General features: G+C 39.6%; 1 protein-coding gene across 1 annotated transcript in view; it reads left to right on the forward strand.

The window, feature by feature from the left end:
• Window positions 1-625: 625 nt before the first annotated feature.
• kif19 (kinesin family member 19) overlaps window positions 626-21367 on the forward strand; it is a 37766-nt gene continuing 17024 nt past the window's right edge. The window contains exons 1-2 of the mRNA XM_061028612.1: window positions 626-1021; window positions 3642-3722. Coding sequence (XP_060884595.1) covers window positions 983-1021; window positions 3642-3722 — 120 coding nt within the window. The 5' untranslated portion in view covers window positions 626-982. The remainder of the gene's footprint in view (window positions 1022-3641; window positions 3723-21367) is intronic.

The following is a 21367-nucleotide window of genomic DNA, read 5'->3' on the forward strand; positions in this document are numbered from 1 at the left end:
ATATATCTAGATAAAAAACTACATTCATTCAAGTTTTATCAAGGTTACCCTGCACCCCCACCACAGTAATTCATACCTTACATGGGCCAGCATTGCTGTATGAAGCACACTAAGGCAATCTTGAATTCTTCCACAAGATGTCAGTGTAGTCATCAAAAAAACAATGCTGCCAGGTGGAGACTGTACTGTAGGAAAACCTACTACTGCACACAACATACAACAACATTGTTATTGTTATATTGCATTAAACATTTTAACGTCAAAAAATGTTGACCAATACGTCCACAATGTTACCTACATTTAGTAGTACTGGAAATAAAATAAAAAATCATGAAAAATATGCAAAACTTCTAAATTATATTATTTCTATTTGTTTAAATCTTAAGCGTTTTTTTTAACTTCAGAAACGGAAGTAGCATTTTCTAACAGGTTTTTACCTTAGACTTTAAATAATATATGCCATACAGTATGTCTATGGTTTTTACAGTAGCTAGTTTGATTAGCAACACCTATGCTAACGTGTCTCCCAGGACAACATAAAGGCAAAGCACGCACACACATACGCACACACACACATACAGCAGCAGGGCAGCGGAGAGGAAAGAGGAGGGACAACCAGGGAAGTGAGCGTCGCAGGTGGGCTGCTGCTGCTGCTGGTGGTGTAACCCACCTCTGTCTGAATATATTCTGAGCGGAAACACTGGAACAAGCGGCGGAGCGTCGCAGAAAAACAAAAAAAAAACAAGAGTAGCTCGGAGACGGTTCGCATGGTTGGCTCCCTTAAAGGTGCCGAGGAGACAGTCAGAGGCGTTTGTTTTAGAAGACGCTGGTCTAGGTGCCTTAATAAGTGTGTTAGCAGAATAGCCCCAGGTGTGTTTGTAAAGATAGGAGGCATGCAGGCAGGTGCAGCGAGGAGGTTGGTGCAGTGTCCCGTCAGCTGTTGACGCTCCGTATTACCCTTTAACGCGGACGGAAAGTGACCATGAAGGACACGGGGGAATCAAAGGACCAACAACTAACTGTGAGTTCAACTTACTAAATAGTTTCGTTCCTTTCTAGTCCTGGGCTGACAGGCATGGTTATTACTCTAATTGTGTTTTTCGCATGTATTTGGGGAAAGTACGCATGTGACGCAAAGATTCAAACCCAGAAATCAGACAAGTGGTCACTTTATTAGGTACACCATTATAATATCTATAATGCTACATTCTTATTCTATAAAGCTTAATATTTGTTGACATTTTATATGAATACAATAAGCATAAGGACACTATGTCAATTAATTAATTGTGCTTTTGTGTTTGTTTTACTTTCAATCTAATTATCCTGTTTACATTTTGGCCATATTGTCTCTATTACCTTCATGCAATCAGGCAAATTGAATTCCAATTAATTGAATTCATACACTGACATGTTATTGTTTTACTTTGAGAGGGAAATACTATTCAGCAACATCAGAATTTTGGACAGAAGAGTTGTATTGGATTGCATCAGATAATACCAGCTCACCTCATAAATATGTTGGTAGTTTTTAGATGGCAATATGCTTTTTCATAAATCCTGACAGCATTCACTACTTAGTGTTTCACTGTATGTATGATTTCTTCTTTTTTTGTCCTTACGCCACCTGCACTGCCGCAGCTCATAACTGAATAATTGAAGTTGCTGTTTCAGTCGCCTGGCCCCTCTCTTGTCCAGCATGTAATACACTTTCTACTGGGTGCTGACAGAGAGGGTGACTCATGTATTCCCTCTGGAACTACGTTGGATCACTTTGTCATTATAATTACAAAACCACAGCGGCAATGTCTTCAACTTATTTGTGAATTATACATTCCTCTCCTGAAGACCTGCTGTAATTGTTGTCGTCTGTTTTTTTTTTTTACCAAATTTGACTCACTTCAAAAGATATCGCCATTTAATTTATTTTATTTATTAGGGGTGGGTATCACCAGAGGCCCCAAGATACGACATTATCACCAAACTTGAGTCACGATACGATGTTATTGCGATTTTAAACAATTTGCGATTTTTTTGAGAAATTGCGACAATATATTGCGATTTAGCTTTTTTTAACTGCATATTGTGTCCACAAAACAAAATCAAGAACTGTTTTGTCAAATAAGAAAACATTCTCAGTCTATTCATCTCACTTCAGTCTTTATTTCCACTAAAACCTTCTCTTTTTTTGCAATGCAACTTGTTTAAAATGAATTGTGCAACCTCTTCCGCAACTAAAAATAAAAAAAGCACATTTGCTATTAACATAATAAAAAATTTTAAACTTCGCGGCCATGAGACGATATAATATTGCCACACAAAATATCGTGATACTATGCTGTATCGATTTTTCCCCACCGCCTCTATGATTTATATTTAACATCATAAGCTAAAGTTGTCTATCAGGCATTTCAAAAGCAATATTTGACATTTAAAGTATTATAGGAAAGATAAAAACTGAATATTACACAATAATAAAGCAGTTTCAGAAAAAAAGAAAGGAAATAAATTGGTGCTCTTAAACAGGCTTCGTGGAGGGCTAGGAGCTGAGCTGCTGCTGTTAACTTCTACTTTTAATCGGTTAAAACAAGTAAAAAGAAAGGAAATAAATTGGTGCTCTTAAACAGGCTTCATGGAGGGCTAGGAGCTGAGCTGCTGCTGTTAACTTTAATGGGTTAAAACAAGTAAAAAGAAAGGTTTACAGTTCTGAATTAAGAAATAGCGTTTCTAACACTTTTCAGTAGACACTAGCTGCCGTTGAGGGGGGCTGCTTGCTGAGCTGCCACTAATGTCATATTTACTGGTTTTATCAACAGTTTCCTAATAATTGGAGGATAACTAGGCTTCACTTTAAACATTATATTCACATGGAGTAAATTTACTTTTATACCCCTAGTGAGATTGTTTTTAAATAAATGGTTTGGTCTCTAGTGAATGCTATCCAGTGCTCATTAGGGAAGGACAGTTCACCCTCTATAGCTACAGGGTTTAGTTTCACATTTGAGCTGAGTGTTTCTGCTGATTGTGGTGAAAGTGTCACCGCTCTAATTTGTTTCTCAACTGATCATTAATCAGGCTGTGAAGTGATTAAGGGCTGATTGTGGGATTGAAAATGTTAACCAATGTACTCAACCATCTGTTGTCTAAACCTGTGCATCACAGTCAGGGAGATGACTGCATGCACTCAGAAAATGGTCCATTTTAAAGTTGTCACGAGTGTACCACAGATGTACAGTCATAACATTGATAGTCCTTCACCTGCACCGAGATATTAGGACTGACTGTTGTGCACTGTTTGAATTGAAAACAAATCTTACAGAATTTGCTTGGAATTTCAAGAATTACGTACAATTTTTTAAATTACACCTGCATGAAAATGGTCTGTAAATTGTGTCATCATTTAAAAATACATCTCTTAATACAACAACCTCAAGAGTCAAGACAGACTCCACACCACACACATCCAATAAATACAAACTCATTTATTTTCAAAGTAAGGTAAATCATGCTGTGAGTTGTTCCTACCGCACAAAGGCAGAGCTCAGTTCATTTTCTAACCTATAATTTCAGTCAATTCAATATCTCTGTGTGGATTAAATCCAAGGACCACTTCATTATTATACTCATTGTGTGTGCTGCAGGTTGCCTTGAGGATCCGACCCCTCAGTGATGCTGAGCAGGAGGAGGCGGCCACAATAGTGGCCCACAGACTGGACGACCAGGTGAGAACCTTTGTGTGTGTGTGTGTGTATCAGTAAACTGTTTACCTCTGTGCACATACAGTATACATGCATGTGAGTGAGTGAGTGATGGGGTCAGTGAGTGTGTGCCCCTTTAGGAGAGTGCTGTTGTCTCTGTTTCAGGAGCCTCTTCCTGCCTGTCAGGAGGCTGCACAGATAAGGTATCTGCAGGGACCTCAGCAGCTCTTTTTAAAAAACAAACTTGTTTGTAAAGCTCAAATGTCACATTTCATTTGTAAATGAATGCCGGATGACTCAGACCTGGAGCAGAACGACTGACCTTTTCTAACCACTCACAGAAAGCATCACATTTTTTCAAAGGTAAATGGCAGAACGGTTCGCTGTAGTGAATGTCTGGAGTTTAATTGGACGTCCATAACTGCAAGGCTTTTTACACATTAGTACTGAGGGGTAAATCAGTAACCAGGTGAGCGAAAGTAGTAATTATTTCTGCTGTGAATTATTCATCTATCAATTATGCTGTAGTTTTCAGTCTTGTGTTTTGGTTAAATGGGTGTCCGTCATTTCAACAATATTGCAAAATCGATGACGCAAAACCAGAGAATTGAATGTACCAGCAGCATTACCCACAATGCAACACTGACACAGACAGTTCAGTCAGAGATCCACACTGTGTTACTCTCATAAAAGCTAATCGAGAGATATTTAAAGCAAACATTCAGAAAAGTTCTGGTTCCAGCTTCTCAATATTATTGGGTACTACTCGTTACTTGCTGACATCCAATGCAGCTATTATGGTAATAGTGTTCTCTGTTAGAGTATAGCAGGACTGGGATGTGTCTGAACTGAATGTATGTAGACTGACCAGCATAGCCACATGATGAACACAACATTTACATATCCTAGCAAATAAAAATATTTCCTCATTGGATTGCTGTCACACAATAGATAAACAGGGACCCTTACTTAGAAAACAACTACTGTGAGCTGCATCTAAGGTTGTCATCTCTCAAGCAAAAGTATGAGCTCCATGAGGACCGCGTTTCCATGCAGGCCTCCCGGTCCCTCTTGGAGACCGTTTAGCGGGACCAGCAGTGAGCGTGTGATGATGATGAAGGTGGTGCAAATGATTATGAGCATCCTGCTGAGGTGTCTCCCCACTTACTGCCTCCTGATTGACGTGGGAGTGGGCGCACCAGCAGTGGGCAGCTCTTTTCTTAATTAGCAAAGATGGAGCAGAGAAAAGTGACAGCATAGCAACAGTTGGCATAGCAACGTTATATTAATTGACAAGTGTGTATAGTTCAGTTTGTGTTTGCAGCTGAAGGCAAACCCTCCCCGAAATAGATAACCCGCCACGCTGAGGGTTGACTTGTCTTTCTGTCTTCTCAGAAGTAATTTAATTACACCCGGTCTTAAGGACAACATCAGCACTTCTGTCTGCCGTGACATAATTAAAGCAGGCGGGAACACAGGGGATTAGAGCGTAGCAGCAGGCAGGTAGAAATGTTGCTGACACAGCCACCATAACAAGACTTTGTTGTTATCGTCAGCTCCGCCAAACCTCAGCCAGAAACAATTGTGCTTCAGTGTGTCCCGTTCAACTCTTTTTCTTTCTAAAAAGCATACTTAGTGATTTCTGTGGAGGCAATTACAAACTGGCAGATCATTGAACAAGGTTATTTAAAGTTCACTAAGGCACATTCACCGTGCGGGATCAGCAGAGCTTACAATACACCCTTGTTATTCAGACAGTCCGATAGAGGGAATCTGTTTACCCATGTCTTGAGATGGACTTACGAGGTGTTGCCCTTGCATGAATGCAGAGGATGAAGCGAGTTCTGTCACATCAACACACTGATGAGATTATGAAGCACGGCATGGCTGAATCTGTTTACCTGTGAAAAGAACTACTACACTAGAATTCAAGACACTAATAAAAGAGATGCACAGATACAATTTTCTCTCTTCTCGATACAGGCTTGAGTATTTGCAGATACTGAACTCTCAAGATACTAAGTGCTGAGTACAAATTTAAAGCGTAGTCATAAATATCAGTACCCCTCTGATACTGATCTGTATAAATACTGACGAGAAACAATGATTTCTGCCAGCTTAAACTGACATTACATTACCTGCTGCTGGTTGTTGTTATGACACAATATTTTATCTGAATCTAATTATTCGGTCATGGTATGGGATCTGTGCATTGACTGCCTTTTTCGCTGATACCCAACACAGCGTTTTAGGCAGTATAAGGCCAATAGAAGTACTAGCATCCCTACATCTCTAGCTGAATAAATGCAGAAATACACTATATTTCCTTCCATTTGATGCCTAGAATTAAATATTGGCCCATTCCAAGTACTCAGATTATACCGGTGCCATTCAAATAATATAAATATTTTTGATGAAAGTAAAACCCTTAAGGCTGATATTTGCTATCTTTGACTCGCGTAACACTATGCTGTTTGCTTCTTATTAACACACATTATTTGATCTAAGACCAGTGGTTTTGGGTGCTTACTGGTCATCAGACTGTTGGCCTACTCTCTGATAGTAGAGCACATTTTAGGCAGTAGCAGAGGCTGTAGCAGAGAGTATTCCCAGATACCCAGCCGCCCTACGATACTAGTGTGATTCTTTTTTTTTTAAAAGAAGAAATAAGAATTATATTGGTGGGAAAACACTCGAACCGCTACTAATGCTGGTATTTTTATCAATACCAGTATCTGTATTGATACCAATAATGGTTCTGCATTGGTAGCAGTACGATACTTATATCAGCATTTGTATTGGAACAATTCTAACATGTACATGTACCTTTATGAGGAAATCAACTACATATAAATAGCATCTTCAAACCCTTTCACACACAGTCACTCCATAAATACATGCAACAGTGACTTTAACACTTAGCTTTCTAAGGCAGACAAGCAACCATCTGGCTAAGAGGTAGCGCTCAGACAGATTAGGAGGACGGTGGTGGCTGACTTGGCCGACTAGGTGGTCATTTGCAGATCTGGCTCTTTTCGCAGAAAGCAGACATCTCAGAGCTAGCTAAGCCTGAGGAGATGAGCTCAGTGGAGGGGTTTTAGCTCAGGTTAAGCCTGCTGCCACCTGCTCTCCTCCGCTCTCTCCCCCCCCCCCTCAGATGGACCGTCCCGTTTGAGTCAGACGCTGCCTTTCAGTGACCACCTGTTACAATTTACACTCACTGAGTGAGTAGTACACAGGTCAGAGGTGTAGTGAGGTCGATTTATGAATGGGACATGAAATAGCCTGTAGGTGAAGTAACATGAGTAACAATCATTGAAAAGTAGCTTTTACCCCAAACTGTATACAAAATACAAACTTAACTTTAAAACTGATGCATGTAAGAATTCAATCTGCATTATTTTTTTTATGATTTATAATTTACGAAGGCCTTCAAAGTGAAGGTAGAGTAATTGTTCCGGACGGATTTTCAATGACGCAGGAAGGAGAAATTAAAAAAACGGCCAAACTGGTGTTGTCTTGGACACTTTGGACAAAGAAAACAACAAAACTCCCAGAGAGTCCAGATACTGTTTGGACATGGACAATAAAAAAAATGGTATCAGTTTGATGTGATATTATACCTGCCTATATGTTTGAATTCTAGCTCCAAATACTAGAACACTAGAACACGCTGTACCCAATTCTAATTGTTTGTGTAAAATCAGATTTGGCAGTTTAATAACAAGATTTGACTAATTGTTCCTTATTTTCTGATCAGTGTCCTCAGATGTCTGTTTCGGGCTGCGTGAGTCATTTACCTCACCTGTAAGAGATACACTCATCAGAGATTTCACGAGACAGTAGCTGTCAGCCAGACATTAAAACATGTCAGACTACATAAGCCGACTACACCCGCGATGTTCCAAGTCACGTAACCATCCTCTCTAACTCGATCATTTCACAGTGGGGAATGAAAGAACTCATCTAAAGTTATCAGAACAACACGGTGAGATGAAGTCAGCAGCAGCTCAGTGAGCAGCCCCCAAAGCCCCGCCAAAGAGTTTCAGGGATTTCTAAAGTAAAACTGCTATATTCAGTCTTTTATTGTTACCTGGTTTGTGGAGGATTCTATTTAATATGACTTCTGGAAATATTGTGACTATTGTGGAATTCTCCTTAAAGCAAACTGGGCTCTTGACACATCCTGTGTGACATAACACAGATTTTTTGAGTACTTTTGCCAACTTTTGTTTGTTTTTATCACGCAGAAAGGGAGACTTTGACTGTTATCTTGTCACTGGGTAAAAGCTTTTTTTTAACAAGGAACACAGAATGGTCATTTTGAAACTGGACTTGTGAAGGTTAAAGCCTGCCATGCTTTTGTTCTGGCTCTGTTTGCAGTAACGCTGGTAAAGAAATGCAGTGAGTGCAGAGAGGCAAATTGTTCCTGAGTGCTCTTAGCGCTCATTATACACAATTATAACCTTCAAAAACAAACAAAACTATCAAGGAGAAGATGGCCTGTTTTTGTACATTTGATTTCCATCCCTAAATCTGCCGCTGCTGAGTCAGACAAGGGGATTGTCACCAGACATTCCTTATTCACTATCATTCAATGAATGCTAGTTTCTTGGTTTTATTTAAATATCAGCTCCTTGAGGTTTATGTTCTCATACTCATTTTGTTTGAGTTTGATGGCCGTTCAAACCTGACGTCATTCACGGTAAAACCAAAAAGAACATTTAATTTCACATCCAAATAACACAGATTTCTTGATATTCTCACAGTGTTGCTTTTTGTCAATCATTTAAAATGTAGAGCTAATGCTCATTAGGAACATGTCATTTGTTTTTCATGTTCCTAACTGACCTCAGATCAGAGTGAGAGTAGCCTCAGACGGTATTTACTTGAAGTAAATGTTGAAGTAAAAAACCCAGGGAGGTGATATCATCCCTCCGTAAGAGGCTCACAGGAAAGCTATTTTTATCCCCTGAGGGATAAAGATGGTCGTTCTACCTCGTAAATGAGACACCTGAGAGCACTATTTCATCTCACTAATGACTCTATGCTCAGAAGACTAAAGATACCAATGGTTGTTTACATTAAATACACCATTACACTATGTTCAGGCTCTAACAGATTTTAGGTTTCATATGCCAAGAGAATCTATTTTTGATCTCATATCAGTCGTGACTCAGTCATTGCAGTAATGAAGGATGTTTTTATTGTAGTGTTTTATAAGTAGAAATGTGTTTTTAACCTGCAGGAAGTGTCTCACTCAGTCCTTACAACTTGTTGTGCATGTCTCCGACGGGGCTGGTCTGTCAACAGCACACAGTGGGGAATGCTTTATAGTGAGGCCTCGTCTCCATAGAGACACCTAGACAAGGTCAGGGCCATTGTTTGTTATTTTAGTGTGTGTTTTTTTTACCTCCTCTTCCTCAGCGCTACGGAGGGAAAAGGGAAAACCAGCAGGGCAAGGAGGCCTCTTTTGGTAGTTCTCTCTTTATCATGTCGGCAGATGAATTGGCTATTACAAACACGCTCTTTGATGGAACAGTTGTTCGGCTCGATTGTTGGCAGGCTTGCCACTGCAATGTAGGGTGGCCTGCTTTTTCAAAGTGGCAATAAATGTATCACAAAAAGGTGTGAAGAAGGCACTTCATGGTCATCTTTTGCAGAGAAAGCTTCTGTTGTGTGCTGATAATTGAGGACTTAAAAGCTCTTCTTCGTAACAAAACTAGCGGAGACTTTAATAAATTGCGTTTCCTGAAGTGTATTCATTTTTACCTTAAAAACACCAAACTCTGAGCCAGGTGGGTCAGTCTGACCCAGAGAGGGAAAATGTCAACCACTGTGCAAACAAAGATGTAGCATTTTGCCTCTCAGTTCCTTTCTAAAGGTCGAGTCTTTTTAAAACAATACGCTGCATTCAGCTCGGTCCAAGTACAAGTCTACTTGATCACAGTGTGCCATGAACGGGCAAATTTTCTGTCTTTGTGGACTACAAAGCAGCTCACCTCAAGGGCTCGGTGTAGGGTTTCCACTGCCCTCCACAATGCTCTGCCAGTGAAAGGAGGTTCAAATTGGCCTCACCTCAGAGACTGCATGTTAGTAAGCCTGAATCAGCGACTCCACCTCCCCCAGGAAAACACACTATTGTGATCGAGGACTGTGCTGTACTTCCAACAAAACGTCATTTAAATCAAGGCTTGAACTTCTGTCAATACAAAATTACAGTCACTCATTTGAAATGGCATTTTTGAACAATTACTGTATTTACGTAGAGGCAATTTCTGACGTGACTACTTCAAGCAGACATCCTGGTATTGATCAATAACAGAATGGGTGTTTCTTTTTTAATCAAAATCACACATGTTTTCTTGATCTTACAAAACAAATATATATTTTTAAGGTTTAAAAAGCAGTGAAAAAAATGACATTACATTTTTAACTGATTCCAGGCATGAATTACTAAAAGTAGATTAAAATTGTGAAAAGTTCAGGTAGCCATGATCATGAGCCATGGTGGCTTATTTCCATCCACCTGTTTTCTTTAGCTAAACAATAGGGCCAGACCGATATGGGATTTTTGGGGCCCGTACCGACATATCAGCCGATATCTGTCTTAGATCGACCTTCAAACTGTAGAGATAGAGATATACAAAATCATTATGTTGAGGAGGGTGATAATATTGTTGTAATCCATATAACACACTCTGCTGATGACAGCCAGAAAGAGAACTGCTAGTGTAGTACAACTCCAATGTAATGCTGTTTGACTGGTGAATAAATCTGGTAATATCGGCACATATCTGCTAAAAAATTAGCCGATACTGATAGTCACAGGATATGCAAATATCGGCCGATACTATGGGCTGGCCAATTAATCGGTCGGGCTCTACTAAACAGCATATTTTTGGGAGAAATACATGCATCAGAAATATTACAATCCGCACAAAAGGTTATCTATTTATTTTTCTGTTTTAAAATGACTAAACCCTCATTAGCACATTAGAATAAGGGAGAAGTTGAAAATCTTGAGGTGGAGCCTAGAAAGAGCACACTTTGTCCATCCAGAGTTGTCTTTTACGAGGCTGTGTTTAAACAGCTCTCCAGTAAGACAAGAGGGCAGACAAGATCTACAAACATTCATGTCTTTTTTTTTTTTTTTTTTTTTTTTTGGCTGTGAAGATTGAACTCCCCATGGATACAGAGTCAAGAGCGAGATCTGAACCCGAGGCAACAACAGCAGCACAGCAGACAGACACAAACATGGCCGAGAAGCATTCAGGAGTTTATTTTAGGCCGCACAAACAGAAAGGTAGACCTGCTTTTGCAAAGTTAGGTTAATATGTCAACGCAAATAGGACCGGCTGACCCCTGGGAGTGGATAATCTTTGCTTTCTTAGTTTAACTCCAACTTCACTTCTCCTTCACGGCTTCTGAGTATCACTCTCTCTGATTCCTCCTCCCTCCCGCCCTCCCTCCTTCTCACGAGCCTCTTTTACAACGAGAGCTATTGTGGGTCAGTCTTTTCATGTTTGTATGTGATCCCTCTCCATCCCCACTGCCCTCCCCTCCCACTCCTAATCTCAATGAGAGGAGGGCAGGGCGTGGCAGCTCACCGTAAAGGGCCTCTGAAGGAGACTAGAAGCTAAAGAGGCCGGCAGTTTGTTCTTCTAAACAGATTGGAGTTCTCGAGTAAACACTTGTTTCCCTCGACGAACCACTCAGGGCGTTCTGCGAGGCCTGTCCTGTGAGGCCTGTCCTGAGAGGAGCATCGAGGAATCACAATGAGTTCATTAAGTAATTTGATTGAAAAACATTATTATGCAATCCAACTGTTGCATCATAAAAATCATAATGTAGCAGGTGTCCATTGTTCTCAACATGATGTGGAGGATTCTGAGTCATGAAAGGAAGAATCTACAGTACCTCAGAATTGCTTCATATTGCTTTCAGTGTTTTGACTCTTTTTGCCTGTATCCTAGTATGAAAAACCCTGATAGCTGACGTTTCACTCACTTTTTTCTAACGTTACGCTCTGTGCCAGCACAGCACTTTGCAAACCCTGACTGTTTGTCTGATAGTTAAGATCTCACTTGACCGAGACCAGTGGGTTGAAATGTTTCCACTTTTGAACATTTTGTGGCATTGAGTAAGTGTGCAGGGTGCCGTTCATTTAATTGCCCTGTACCTACATAATATGGAAACAACCTGCCTCCTTTAATGTTATTATAGTCACACCTTTTGTGGCTACTATTTGGCTAATTGGTCATAGTATTGAAACAGTACATTAACTGGCATACTTGCTGATACAAGATACTGCATGTTAGGCTGTATCCATACCGACACTGGTATATTTATCATATCAACACTTTTTGCTCATATTTAGAAGTTGTATTTGTTCAAATGCTTTATTATATTTTATGTAGCTTCTTTCCTTATCTTTCATCCCCCTCCTTTCTTTTCTCTTCTGTTTTTTCTGTTGTGTGGGTTTCTGTTGTTGTGTTGCCATTTGAAAAAAATGCTATATGTAGAAAAAGTGAACCTCTTCTTGTCCTTGTTCTTCTAAGTTGTATTATTATTATATGCTAATTAGTAGCATTTGTCTGTGTATGTGTTTTTTGTGTAATACAATCAGGAGTACAATGTTCCCGCTTGCTCTGTGGCTACCTAATACCTCTTACAAAAGCAGGAAGTACCGGGCAGTCGAGGGCCATCGATGTGTAGTCTTAATTGGCTCTTGGCAGGATATACAGTACTGACATGTAACGTAGCTAGAAGGTGAAGAGCTTATTCCCGCAGCAGCCAAAGTCCAGGTCAAAAGCCAAGCATTTTTCTTCATCACTGAGATATGAAGGGCGGGGGGAATGTGGGAGTGTGGCGAGCTAGAAGAGCAACAGGTGGATAAACGAGGGTCGGGGGGAAATTCAGGACAGAGAGAAAAGAGGAAAAGACCTGGCTATTGGTTTGTGCCTGTTGCTGTCCAGATTGTGTGTTTCTGTTATGATTCAACCACTCAAACTGCAACAGCACCGAGGACAGACCTCAGTGAGGACAGAGCGATTTTGTAGGCCGTCCTTCACACAGAAAACATCTCCCATATGTTTTCCACTGTAGAGGGAATAAGTCTCCAAGGATGTACTCAGTGTAATACCTCAGTCACAACATGTTGTTTGTCTGCTAAGGCTCACCCTGGAGACTGCCTTTAAAGGAAATGACAGCATCAGTTAAAGCTGGAACTTTGTCACCTTACCCAACCTTATCAGAGACAGAGGGCTCAGATAGACGTTTTTTTTTTTTTTTATATCTGGAAATGTTATTTAACTCAAAACTGTCTGATGTAAAACAAAGACTTGTGTTTTGTGAGAACAATGTGTCAGTATGAAGATCGTAGTTTCACCTGGAGTCTGTTCATCTGAAACAGTTTACACCACATCTTTCATCTTAAAACCAGAGTAGAGTCAGTGTATTTTCATTTCACAGATGAATACTTGAAAACTACTAATGGCTGCTTCCCTGTTTCACATGGGGGACATCTCCCGCCCTGTCATATCTGATGAAAGCAAAACGGATGAAAAAACGCTTGAAATAGCTGCTATTACGGCTGTCATCATTACATGTGAGCGTGGGTGTGAAGGTAACTTGACACAAAAATGGACCCTTGCACAGCTTGTTTCCTCCTTCAGAAAAAAAAACTAGCGCTGAGCTAGTTGACTGTGATTCAGCCAATCTTGATAATAATGTGTCAATGTACGATCAACACAGTGGGGAATGAACAACAAAAGAGGAGATTCTAGGTCGATTCACAAGTACTAGAACTGGGTTAGTGCAGGACAGTCTGTTCTCTTTTAAAAAGAAGAAAATATGTGTGAAAAAAGTGAATCTAATACTGATGATTCATCTCAACCCATTTTTTGTGCATGGTTTAAACATTCAAAAACATGTTCTTTCTCTGTTGTAATAACTTAAGCATTAAGAATGACTCAAAGAGTGGAAGAGCTTCATTATTCGCCGATTCTCGCAAAAGATTGAGATTAAGTTAAAAATTATTCTTTAAAGCTCCAGGAAGTTATTAGCATGTTATGAAACTGGTTATAATTAAAATTGAGGGCTTTATTTGGCCTAAAAAGGGGGGGATGCCCATCAGCAACAAGATTTATTTCAATTCAGTAGTTTTTAATGTTTTTAACAAGTGCCACCGGCTAGGTGTTGACGTTTTTCACAGCAAAGATTCACATTGAGTGATATATATTTTTCTCTTGGACGAGAGCAGGAGGAGACTTTTTTATTATTATCAGAAAATACTTCTTAGACGTATAACTTCATCATTCATTTTGTACTTGTATATACCCCCTGTTTTTATTTTAATTTAATTTTAATTTATCTGATCTATTCTGTTTAATGTGTATTTTCGAGCTTTCTTGTCTGTGCTGCTGTAACGCCCGAATTTTCCCTCTGGGGATCAATAAAGTACTATCCTATCCTATCCTATACAGGGCAAGATCAGTAAAAGATTAGAGATACTGCTTGGTCCACAGGGGGCACCAAAATCAACAAAGTTAGGCTTCCTCACAGGAGCTTTAAGTTGACATAATCATTCATTTCCTAGATTGTTTGTTCTTAATAAAACCAGCATTCAGCCATTGTGTGAATATCACGGTGGTCTCGCTTTAGAGAGTTGGATGCGCCCATTGTTTTGAAACTGTAGCTGCAGCTACAGGAGGCTACAAAGTAAGCTGTTTCTTTAAGCCTATGTTTTTGAGTAACTGCCTTAATATTATAGAATTATCACTACCTACATGGGATAAGACATTTTAAAATAATTATTTACATTTTGGGCTTAGTTTTGAAGCAGAAACCAAAAGATATGGGTCAGAACAATTCAGGCTTCTCATCAACTTACCATTTGACCTGATTTTAATCCTGAGATTTCCTTCTACCCTCATTTTTTATGCCAAAGACACTTTGGGAAAGTGGAAAGGGAAACTTCTCTGATCTCTTAAGTTGTTCCTCTGGCACCCAAACACCGGGCCTGTAGCTCTTCATCCACAGAGTACATACGACTGATTCCTTAAATTGTGTTGTTGTCCGGGTAATTGGTGCCTGTCCTCTTTTTGTGTGTGGTACTGGGCCTCTGGCCTCTGGCCTCCAGGCTACCCCTGACCTTTAACAGCCCTCTGGCATCCAGCTTCCCTGCATGTTGATCTACACTTTGATCTTTGTGGATGATGATAGTGCCAAGTAGATAAGTAATAGCTTTGCTGGTATTAGACCTGATTACATTAGTTACATTTGGCGCTGTCTGTGACACCATAGGGTCATCACAGAATTTTAAACTAAGATATAGACTAGTACAGTTTTTAGAGAACTGCAACAAAAATAAAAGCCCTAGGCAGGTATTATTTGATCCTTTCTTCTTATAAATTGCAAAAACATTGCAAGCAGATCACACGTACTTCCTACTTTGCACAAATATGTTGCCAACATATTTTGGCAAATTAGACAGTGCCTTTTCTTATTCACTCATGGCAGCTTTTGGTAAATATTATGACTGAACATCTGTTTTATTTAGCTATAAAGCGTACTTTTCGATCAGTGAAATTACACAGATTGTATCATTTAAAACTTGTGGTATCTAAAAATATCAAAGTATTGAACATTTTGACATCCATATTGCCTACTTTGCTGAATATCTCCGAAACAAAATATTTGAGTAATACCACGAGAATTTAGTTTTAGTGTCTGATTAAAATGTGTAAAATCTAGCACTTTGACGTTGAACTATTTTTTGCAGTCTTATGAGAAGGGTAATAATAGCAGCTTTATATAGGTGCTGTACTCCCTCCACATCTTTATTGAGATCTGGAGCTTCAGTGACTTGCTTTCATGGATGACAAATTGCTGTATTGTTCCCCTTATCCTTTGTAACCATCTGTGCCTTTGCTATCCGACAAAATACATCCGTGCTGCTGTATGTTCTAAAAGCTAAAATTGTGAAGAAAATTAGCTTAGAGATAAAAAAAAATAAAAAAAAGTGGTAGGTGGTAGAAAGAACAATCTTTGATCTTTTAAGGTCTCATCAAGAGACATTTCAAGATCTCTGGTTGCATTGCGTACTAGACTAGGATTCCTATTGCAAGGACCCGGGTGTCGGAGTCGGAATTACAGCCACCTTCGTCTCACTGTATAGATGTTCAATTCAGCCAGACGTCTTATGTAACATCAAATGAAGAGCAGGCCTTGCTATCGAGCACCCTGTATCAAGTACACTGTGATCCAACACACACACACCTGCGATCACCCAGAGTCCCTGAAAGGGGATCTACAGTAGCATTGTCGGGGTGCAGAGAGGGCAGCGCTGAGGTTTTCTATCAGATAACCAGACTCATTTGTGCCCGTTGGTTTTTTCCAAAGCTTCAGTTGCGTTTCTGAAAGAGCAGCTTGAAAGGTCGCCTCGTAAAGGTCAGGGCTGGGACCTGATTGCTTTCTTTTAGTGATCTTGATACTTTGTTCTTTGCTTCATTCCCGACGCGACACATTGATGTCATTGTTAAACGTCTCTCAGTGTGCAACCTAAAGATAAGGGAAGAGAGCCAAGCTGTTTTGTTTTTTTTACACACACACACTTTACTGTAATTGTATGGATCCTTTGAGGTTGATTGTTACATTAGAGATTAAAGTTTGCAGAAAAATAAAAAGAGAGTATTCAAGGCCGGGTGTAGGTGGTCCTCATCTTTAGACTCTTAACATATTGTTGAGTCATTGATATAATTCACTGCAGTACATGTCTACCGTACAGTAAGAGGATATTTTTGCCTGACGTTGAACTTTATTTGCTGTCTTCTGTTCAGCCACAAAAATCATATAATGGATTAGCTGTTTGATGAATACTTATTATTGATTATGCATTACTATCCTGTGTTTGTTTTTATATGTTATTATTGTGCTTGGTATCATTTCTTATTTGTTAAGTCAGTTTACCGGAAAACAGGTTATTTAGAAGACATGCAGTCTATTAGGGATGACACAAAACAATCAGCCGACGGTTCAATATTATATTAAGATTTGTTGCCTCTCTACAACCTATAGCCATGATAGCTGCTCTGCTATAACTTGGGCTAAATGCTAAAATGATTATGCTAACTGGCTCATTGTGACGATGCTGAAGTTGTGTTAAATCATGTATGGTACAGTAATCTGACGGTTATTACAACTCATCTCAAGGAGGACATGACATATTGGGTGGCAGTCATCTAGTTATGAAAGTCTGCAACTAATTTAGTGGAAATCCTTTCAATGCTTGTTGAGATATTTCAGTAAGGACCAAATTGGTGTTTTGGACAATAGGAAAGGACATTCTCCTCCCCAAGACACAGCCCCAAGGATAGCTTTAAAAAATAAAGGATTACAAAATGTAGAGGAATTTTGGTGTACCTGTTTGCCCAAAGATAAATTTAGATTTCTTAAGTGCTTCTTCATCCAATAAAAAATCACAAACATCCAGATTGAGTTTCATACAAATTAAGATCAAGGCAGAGATTTCTTGAAAAATGGTCATTATGTTTTATGATCAGTATTTTACATTGTTAATGAATGCTTGGTGGATATCCTCAGCGGCACATTCATTCACAAAGCATTTGAAAATGAATGGAGGCATGTCTCCATGGAAACAACAAATGTCACATGGAGCCTGGAGTGAGGATGGAGACTGAGAAAAATGATATTCATTGAGTGACATGCAATCTAGATTTGACACTAAGATATAAAAGCTGTGCTCCTAATCTCTCCAATACATGTGTGGTCAACCCTAGGATGTCACCTTTTGACCTTTGAAACTATAGAGAAATAAAGACGGGACACAAATGTAAGCAATAAAACGTGACACCAGTGTGTACATGTGCTGTGACGTGCTTTGGCCCTATCGCTCTGATTCAGACCCCGAGTGCCTGTTTGTGTTAAAAAAAAAAGGATCATCGCTTCTTTTTCAGTCTTTATATTTAGCTGCGGCTCTATTTATGGACTTTATTTATCTTTTTGTTCATTACACTTAAAATGTTTTACAAGATATGTCTCCAGTGTGTGACTCTTATCACTCTGAGCTGAGTCCACATTCAAGTTTTTCATTTAAAAAAAAAGGACAGTCTCTTCGGTTTAAGTTTCGTTTTTAGCTTGTAGCTGCTGCTCATTCTGTTTTCAAGTTACTATTTCTGTTCTTCTCACTTACAGTAACAAAGTTTTGCGAGGATTTTTAGTTGGTAGTGACCATATCCCTCTGATTCAGAGCCCACTTGTGATTGAATTTAAAAGAAAGATCTTTATTCAAGATTCTCTTTCAGTCTTAACGCTTCCTTTTGAGACAAGATAACACCTACTTTTGCTTCCAGTGTGAGAGGTGAAAAGTAGAGCCTTTACAGTATAAGATTATGAAAATGAATGGAAGCATCTAATCATTATTTTTTTTAAATTTTATTGCTTATATATGAGCCACTATTCAGGTGAAATGAAACCACCACCTCTAAAAGCAGTTGATTTCTACAGGACTGCTGACTTTTGTTGCCCATCTTGGCAGCGTTTGTCACTTGGCACACTGAAGTGGAGCGAGTCAGCCCGATCCAAACAGGGCAGGCCTGGCTTGTGAAACAGAACCACATCCAGGCTTTGAATTATGGATCCACGGTGGGAGCTAACAGCGCCATAATCAGCGAGATGGCCAACCGAGACAACCCCGCTGCTTTAACGACCACACCAGCAGGTCCTGTTGATGAGAAAACCCATCAGCCAAAGGAGGCGGCGGTCAATGGTGCTCCATCACACCCTGCTGATTTTTATGGTGTTTAGATAACTCCATCGCGCTAATTGGTTTCATGTCGCTGCATAAGCAAGCTGTTGTTTTGACTTTGGCTGATCCTTGTGCAGATATTAATATTTTAGGAGGCTCATTTTTTTCATAGACCCAGTGTGTAAATTCACACTGAGGCAGTTTGTTTTGTCAGCCACCAGGAGTCAAGTTGAATAGGTTCGAGCCCCGTAGCCAACTGAAAAGTGACGGTCGCTTGTTGTGTCCATTGTGAAAGAGGACAGCATGATTAAAAGCGCTAAAAATGACACCGTGTTTACAGGCGCTGTCGACCAGGAAATTGCTTTCCTTTTCACCCCATGTTGTTCCTCTTGGGCTTCTGTCCAGCTTGTTTCAAAATTGACGTCCCTTTGAGTGGTTGCCATGAATTAAAAAACTAACTGATTGGTTCCAGTTGAAAGATCAACAAGACCCGATGGACACCAGTGGAAAATTGGACTGTGACATCGCTTAACGCATGATGTGTTTTTGAAGTGGACTATAGTTTACAGAGCTCTTTGTCTACTCATATCTTAATCCCTCCAGATCGCAGGGGGATCAGGAGAGGAACCAGTGAACCAGCTACTCCTTTTCTTATAGCAGAGCAGATATTGAAGCTAAAGGTCAGATAGAATTAACAACATGATGCCGAGGCCTCACGCTAAGTCACATCATTATCGGTCAATCTATTGTCTTCCTGCTGACTTTTAACATCTGGGGTTTACCATTGAATGTAGGGCCATATTCAAGAAAAGTCTGCACAGATACACTCAAAGCTGATAAAAGAGTGAGTCAGAGTCTTTGAAGCCAGTGTTCCAGTTATTAATCATCATTGGCATAGTAACGGCTTACCCACTACCATTTTATAAACAGCCAAGCAGAAGCAGTCGTTTATTCTTATCAATCTTATCAGGTTTTGTTTGATTGCTGTTTTGTACCACTTGTGTTTGTAGAGTTGTTGCTGTGACTCACAGCCAAGTCAATTCATGAGTCAGTTAAGCACATAAGAGGGGTGAATCCATCAGCTGTTGTGTAGATTTTTACTGTCTACATTTTTAGTCTAGATTAGAATTGGAAACACCTTAAAAAAGGATAAGAGCCCAAGATGATACAAGAAAATGTCTTAAAAAATGTCAACAACCAAAGGTCCAAATTAAATAAAGAGATAATAAATGTCCTACGATGTCGAAGTCAGGTAAGTTCTCAAAAACCTTAAACTCTAAACATTTTTGGCATTTTTTCTTGAAACATAACTGAAGCAGTAGAAGAAATATCAAAAACATTTTAATACATTTTCTGCTGATTTTTTTTATGATCTTAGCTGCCGGGTTAAACCATTAGTCGAGTAAGTATTGGAAATTAAAATGAGAGGCCTAATGCCCAAAGTGACAAACTCAGAAAAAAACTCCAAAATCCAGAGACAGTACATTTACTTTGACAAAGGCTTAAAACAACAAATTATCTAAATCTAGAACCTACTCAAATTTGTTTTTGTTTTTTTTGTCACTTTTGCTTAAAAACTAAGTGAACCAATTCATCAAAACATCACTGTTAATATATTCTTACAAATTATCAAAGCAGTTCTATTAACAACTGATGTACTTTGGATATTGAAATGCTTTGTGTCAACTCTGAAGTGAATAAAGTCAATGCTTGTCTTACCAGTGTTTAAGAATAAAACCGCGCTATCATCGACGTATACGTATAGATCAAGAGTGTTGTCGCTGCTTAAATGTTTTTCATGCATTTATCGCAGCAGGCTGTGTGGGAGTCTGGCCTCAGTTTGTGTGGTCAGTCATGCCTCCTGCCACCCCGCCTGCTCAGACTTACTTGTTGCAGAGGAAACGCTGCTTTCTTAGTTGCTATGTATGTGACTACACGTTTCCACGCAACTGTTAGAAGAGAGGGTGTGTGGGAGATTTAATGGGACTGCCAAATGCTCCTTGACCTGTTTTGTACAGTAAACATCAACACGCTACAGCTCAGACTGACCTGAACTCTTAATTAACTTGGACAGACAGTGGACAGTCCATGTTGGCACAGTGTGGGGTCAGGAGGTTTACCTGTACTCCATTACTGGCATCCAAACACTTGCCAAGGCTCATGCCCAGACATCAACACGGTGTGCTGTCATTAGAGCCAGCAGCGGACGGTCTTATCAGGAGACTTTAAGAAAATTAGAGGTAGAGAATCTCCCCAAGCAGCAGCTGCTGGGTGTGGACGTTCATACTGTAACTGAAGAAACACAGATGACAGATGGGACAAGAGGTGTTATCAACACCCCCGAGCCTTAATGATTTTCCCAAGTGCATTCACACGAACAAAACCGTGCATGGATGCATGCACTATTTGATACCTACTATACAGTACATGCAATTATGTAAGAGTAGTGTTGCAGGCTCATCAGCTTTCTTTAGGAACACAATTAACACATGCAAACACTATGAATGTAGCAGCAAGGGATGTTCACACTGAGCTTACTTAATTATCTCTCTGGTATAGCCTTTCATAACGAGACATCAAATTACCGTCCTCTACGACACTGACATATTAATAAAAAGAAAAACACCACCAAGTCATTTTGCATGATTCACAGGCACAGTTGGATGGTATATAGAAATCACAAGTCTCTACTTCTCTGTTGATTCCAGCTCTGCTTGTATTGATGTGTATGAAGTCATTGGACAAAGTCAACATCAAATATTGAATTGATGGCCGTCTAGGTTCATACACCGTCTTTGTCTTGAACCGTAATCCAATATCTTCATATTACTAGCACAGTCTGACAAATAAAACACAGAAATAAAAGTGTCTTCTGCTTCACTGAAACACAATATTAGAC

This window comes from Labrus mixtus, chromosome 21 (genome assembly GCF_963584025.1).
Source record: "Labrus mixtus chromosome 21, fLabMix1.1, whole genome shotgun sequence".
In the NCBI taxonomy this organism is placed as follows: Eukaryota; Metazoa; Chordata; class Actinopteri; order Labriformes; family Labridae; genus Labrus; species Labrus mixtus.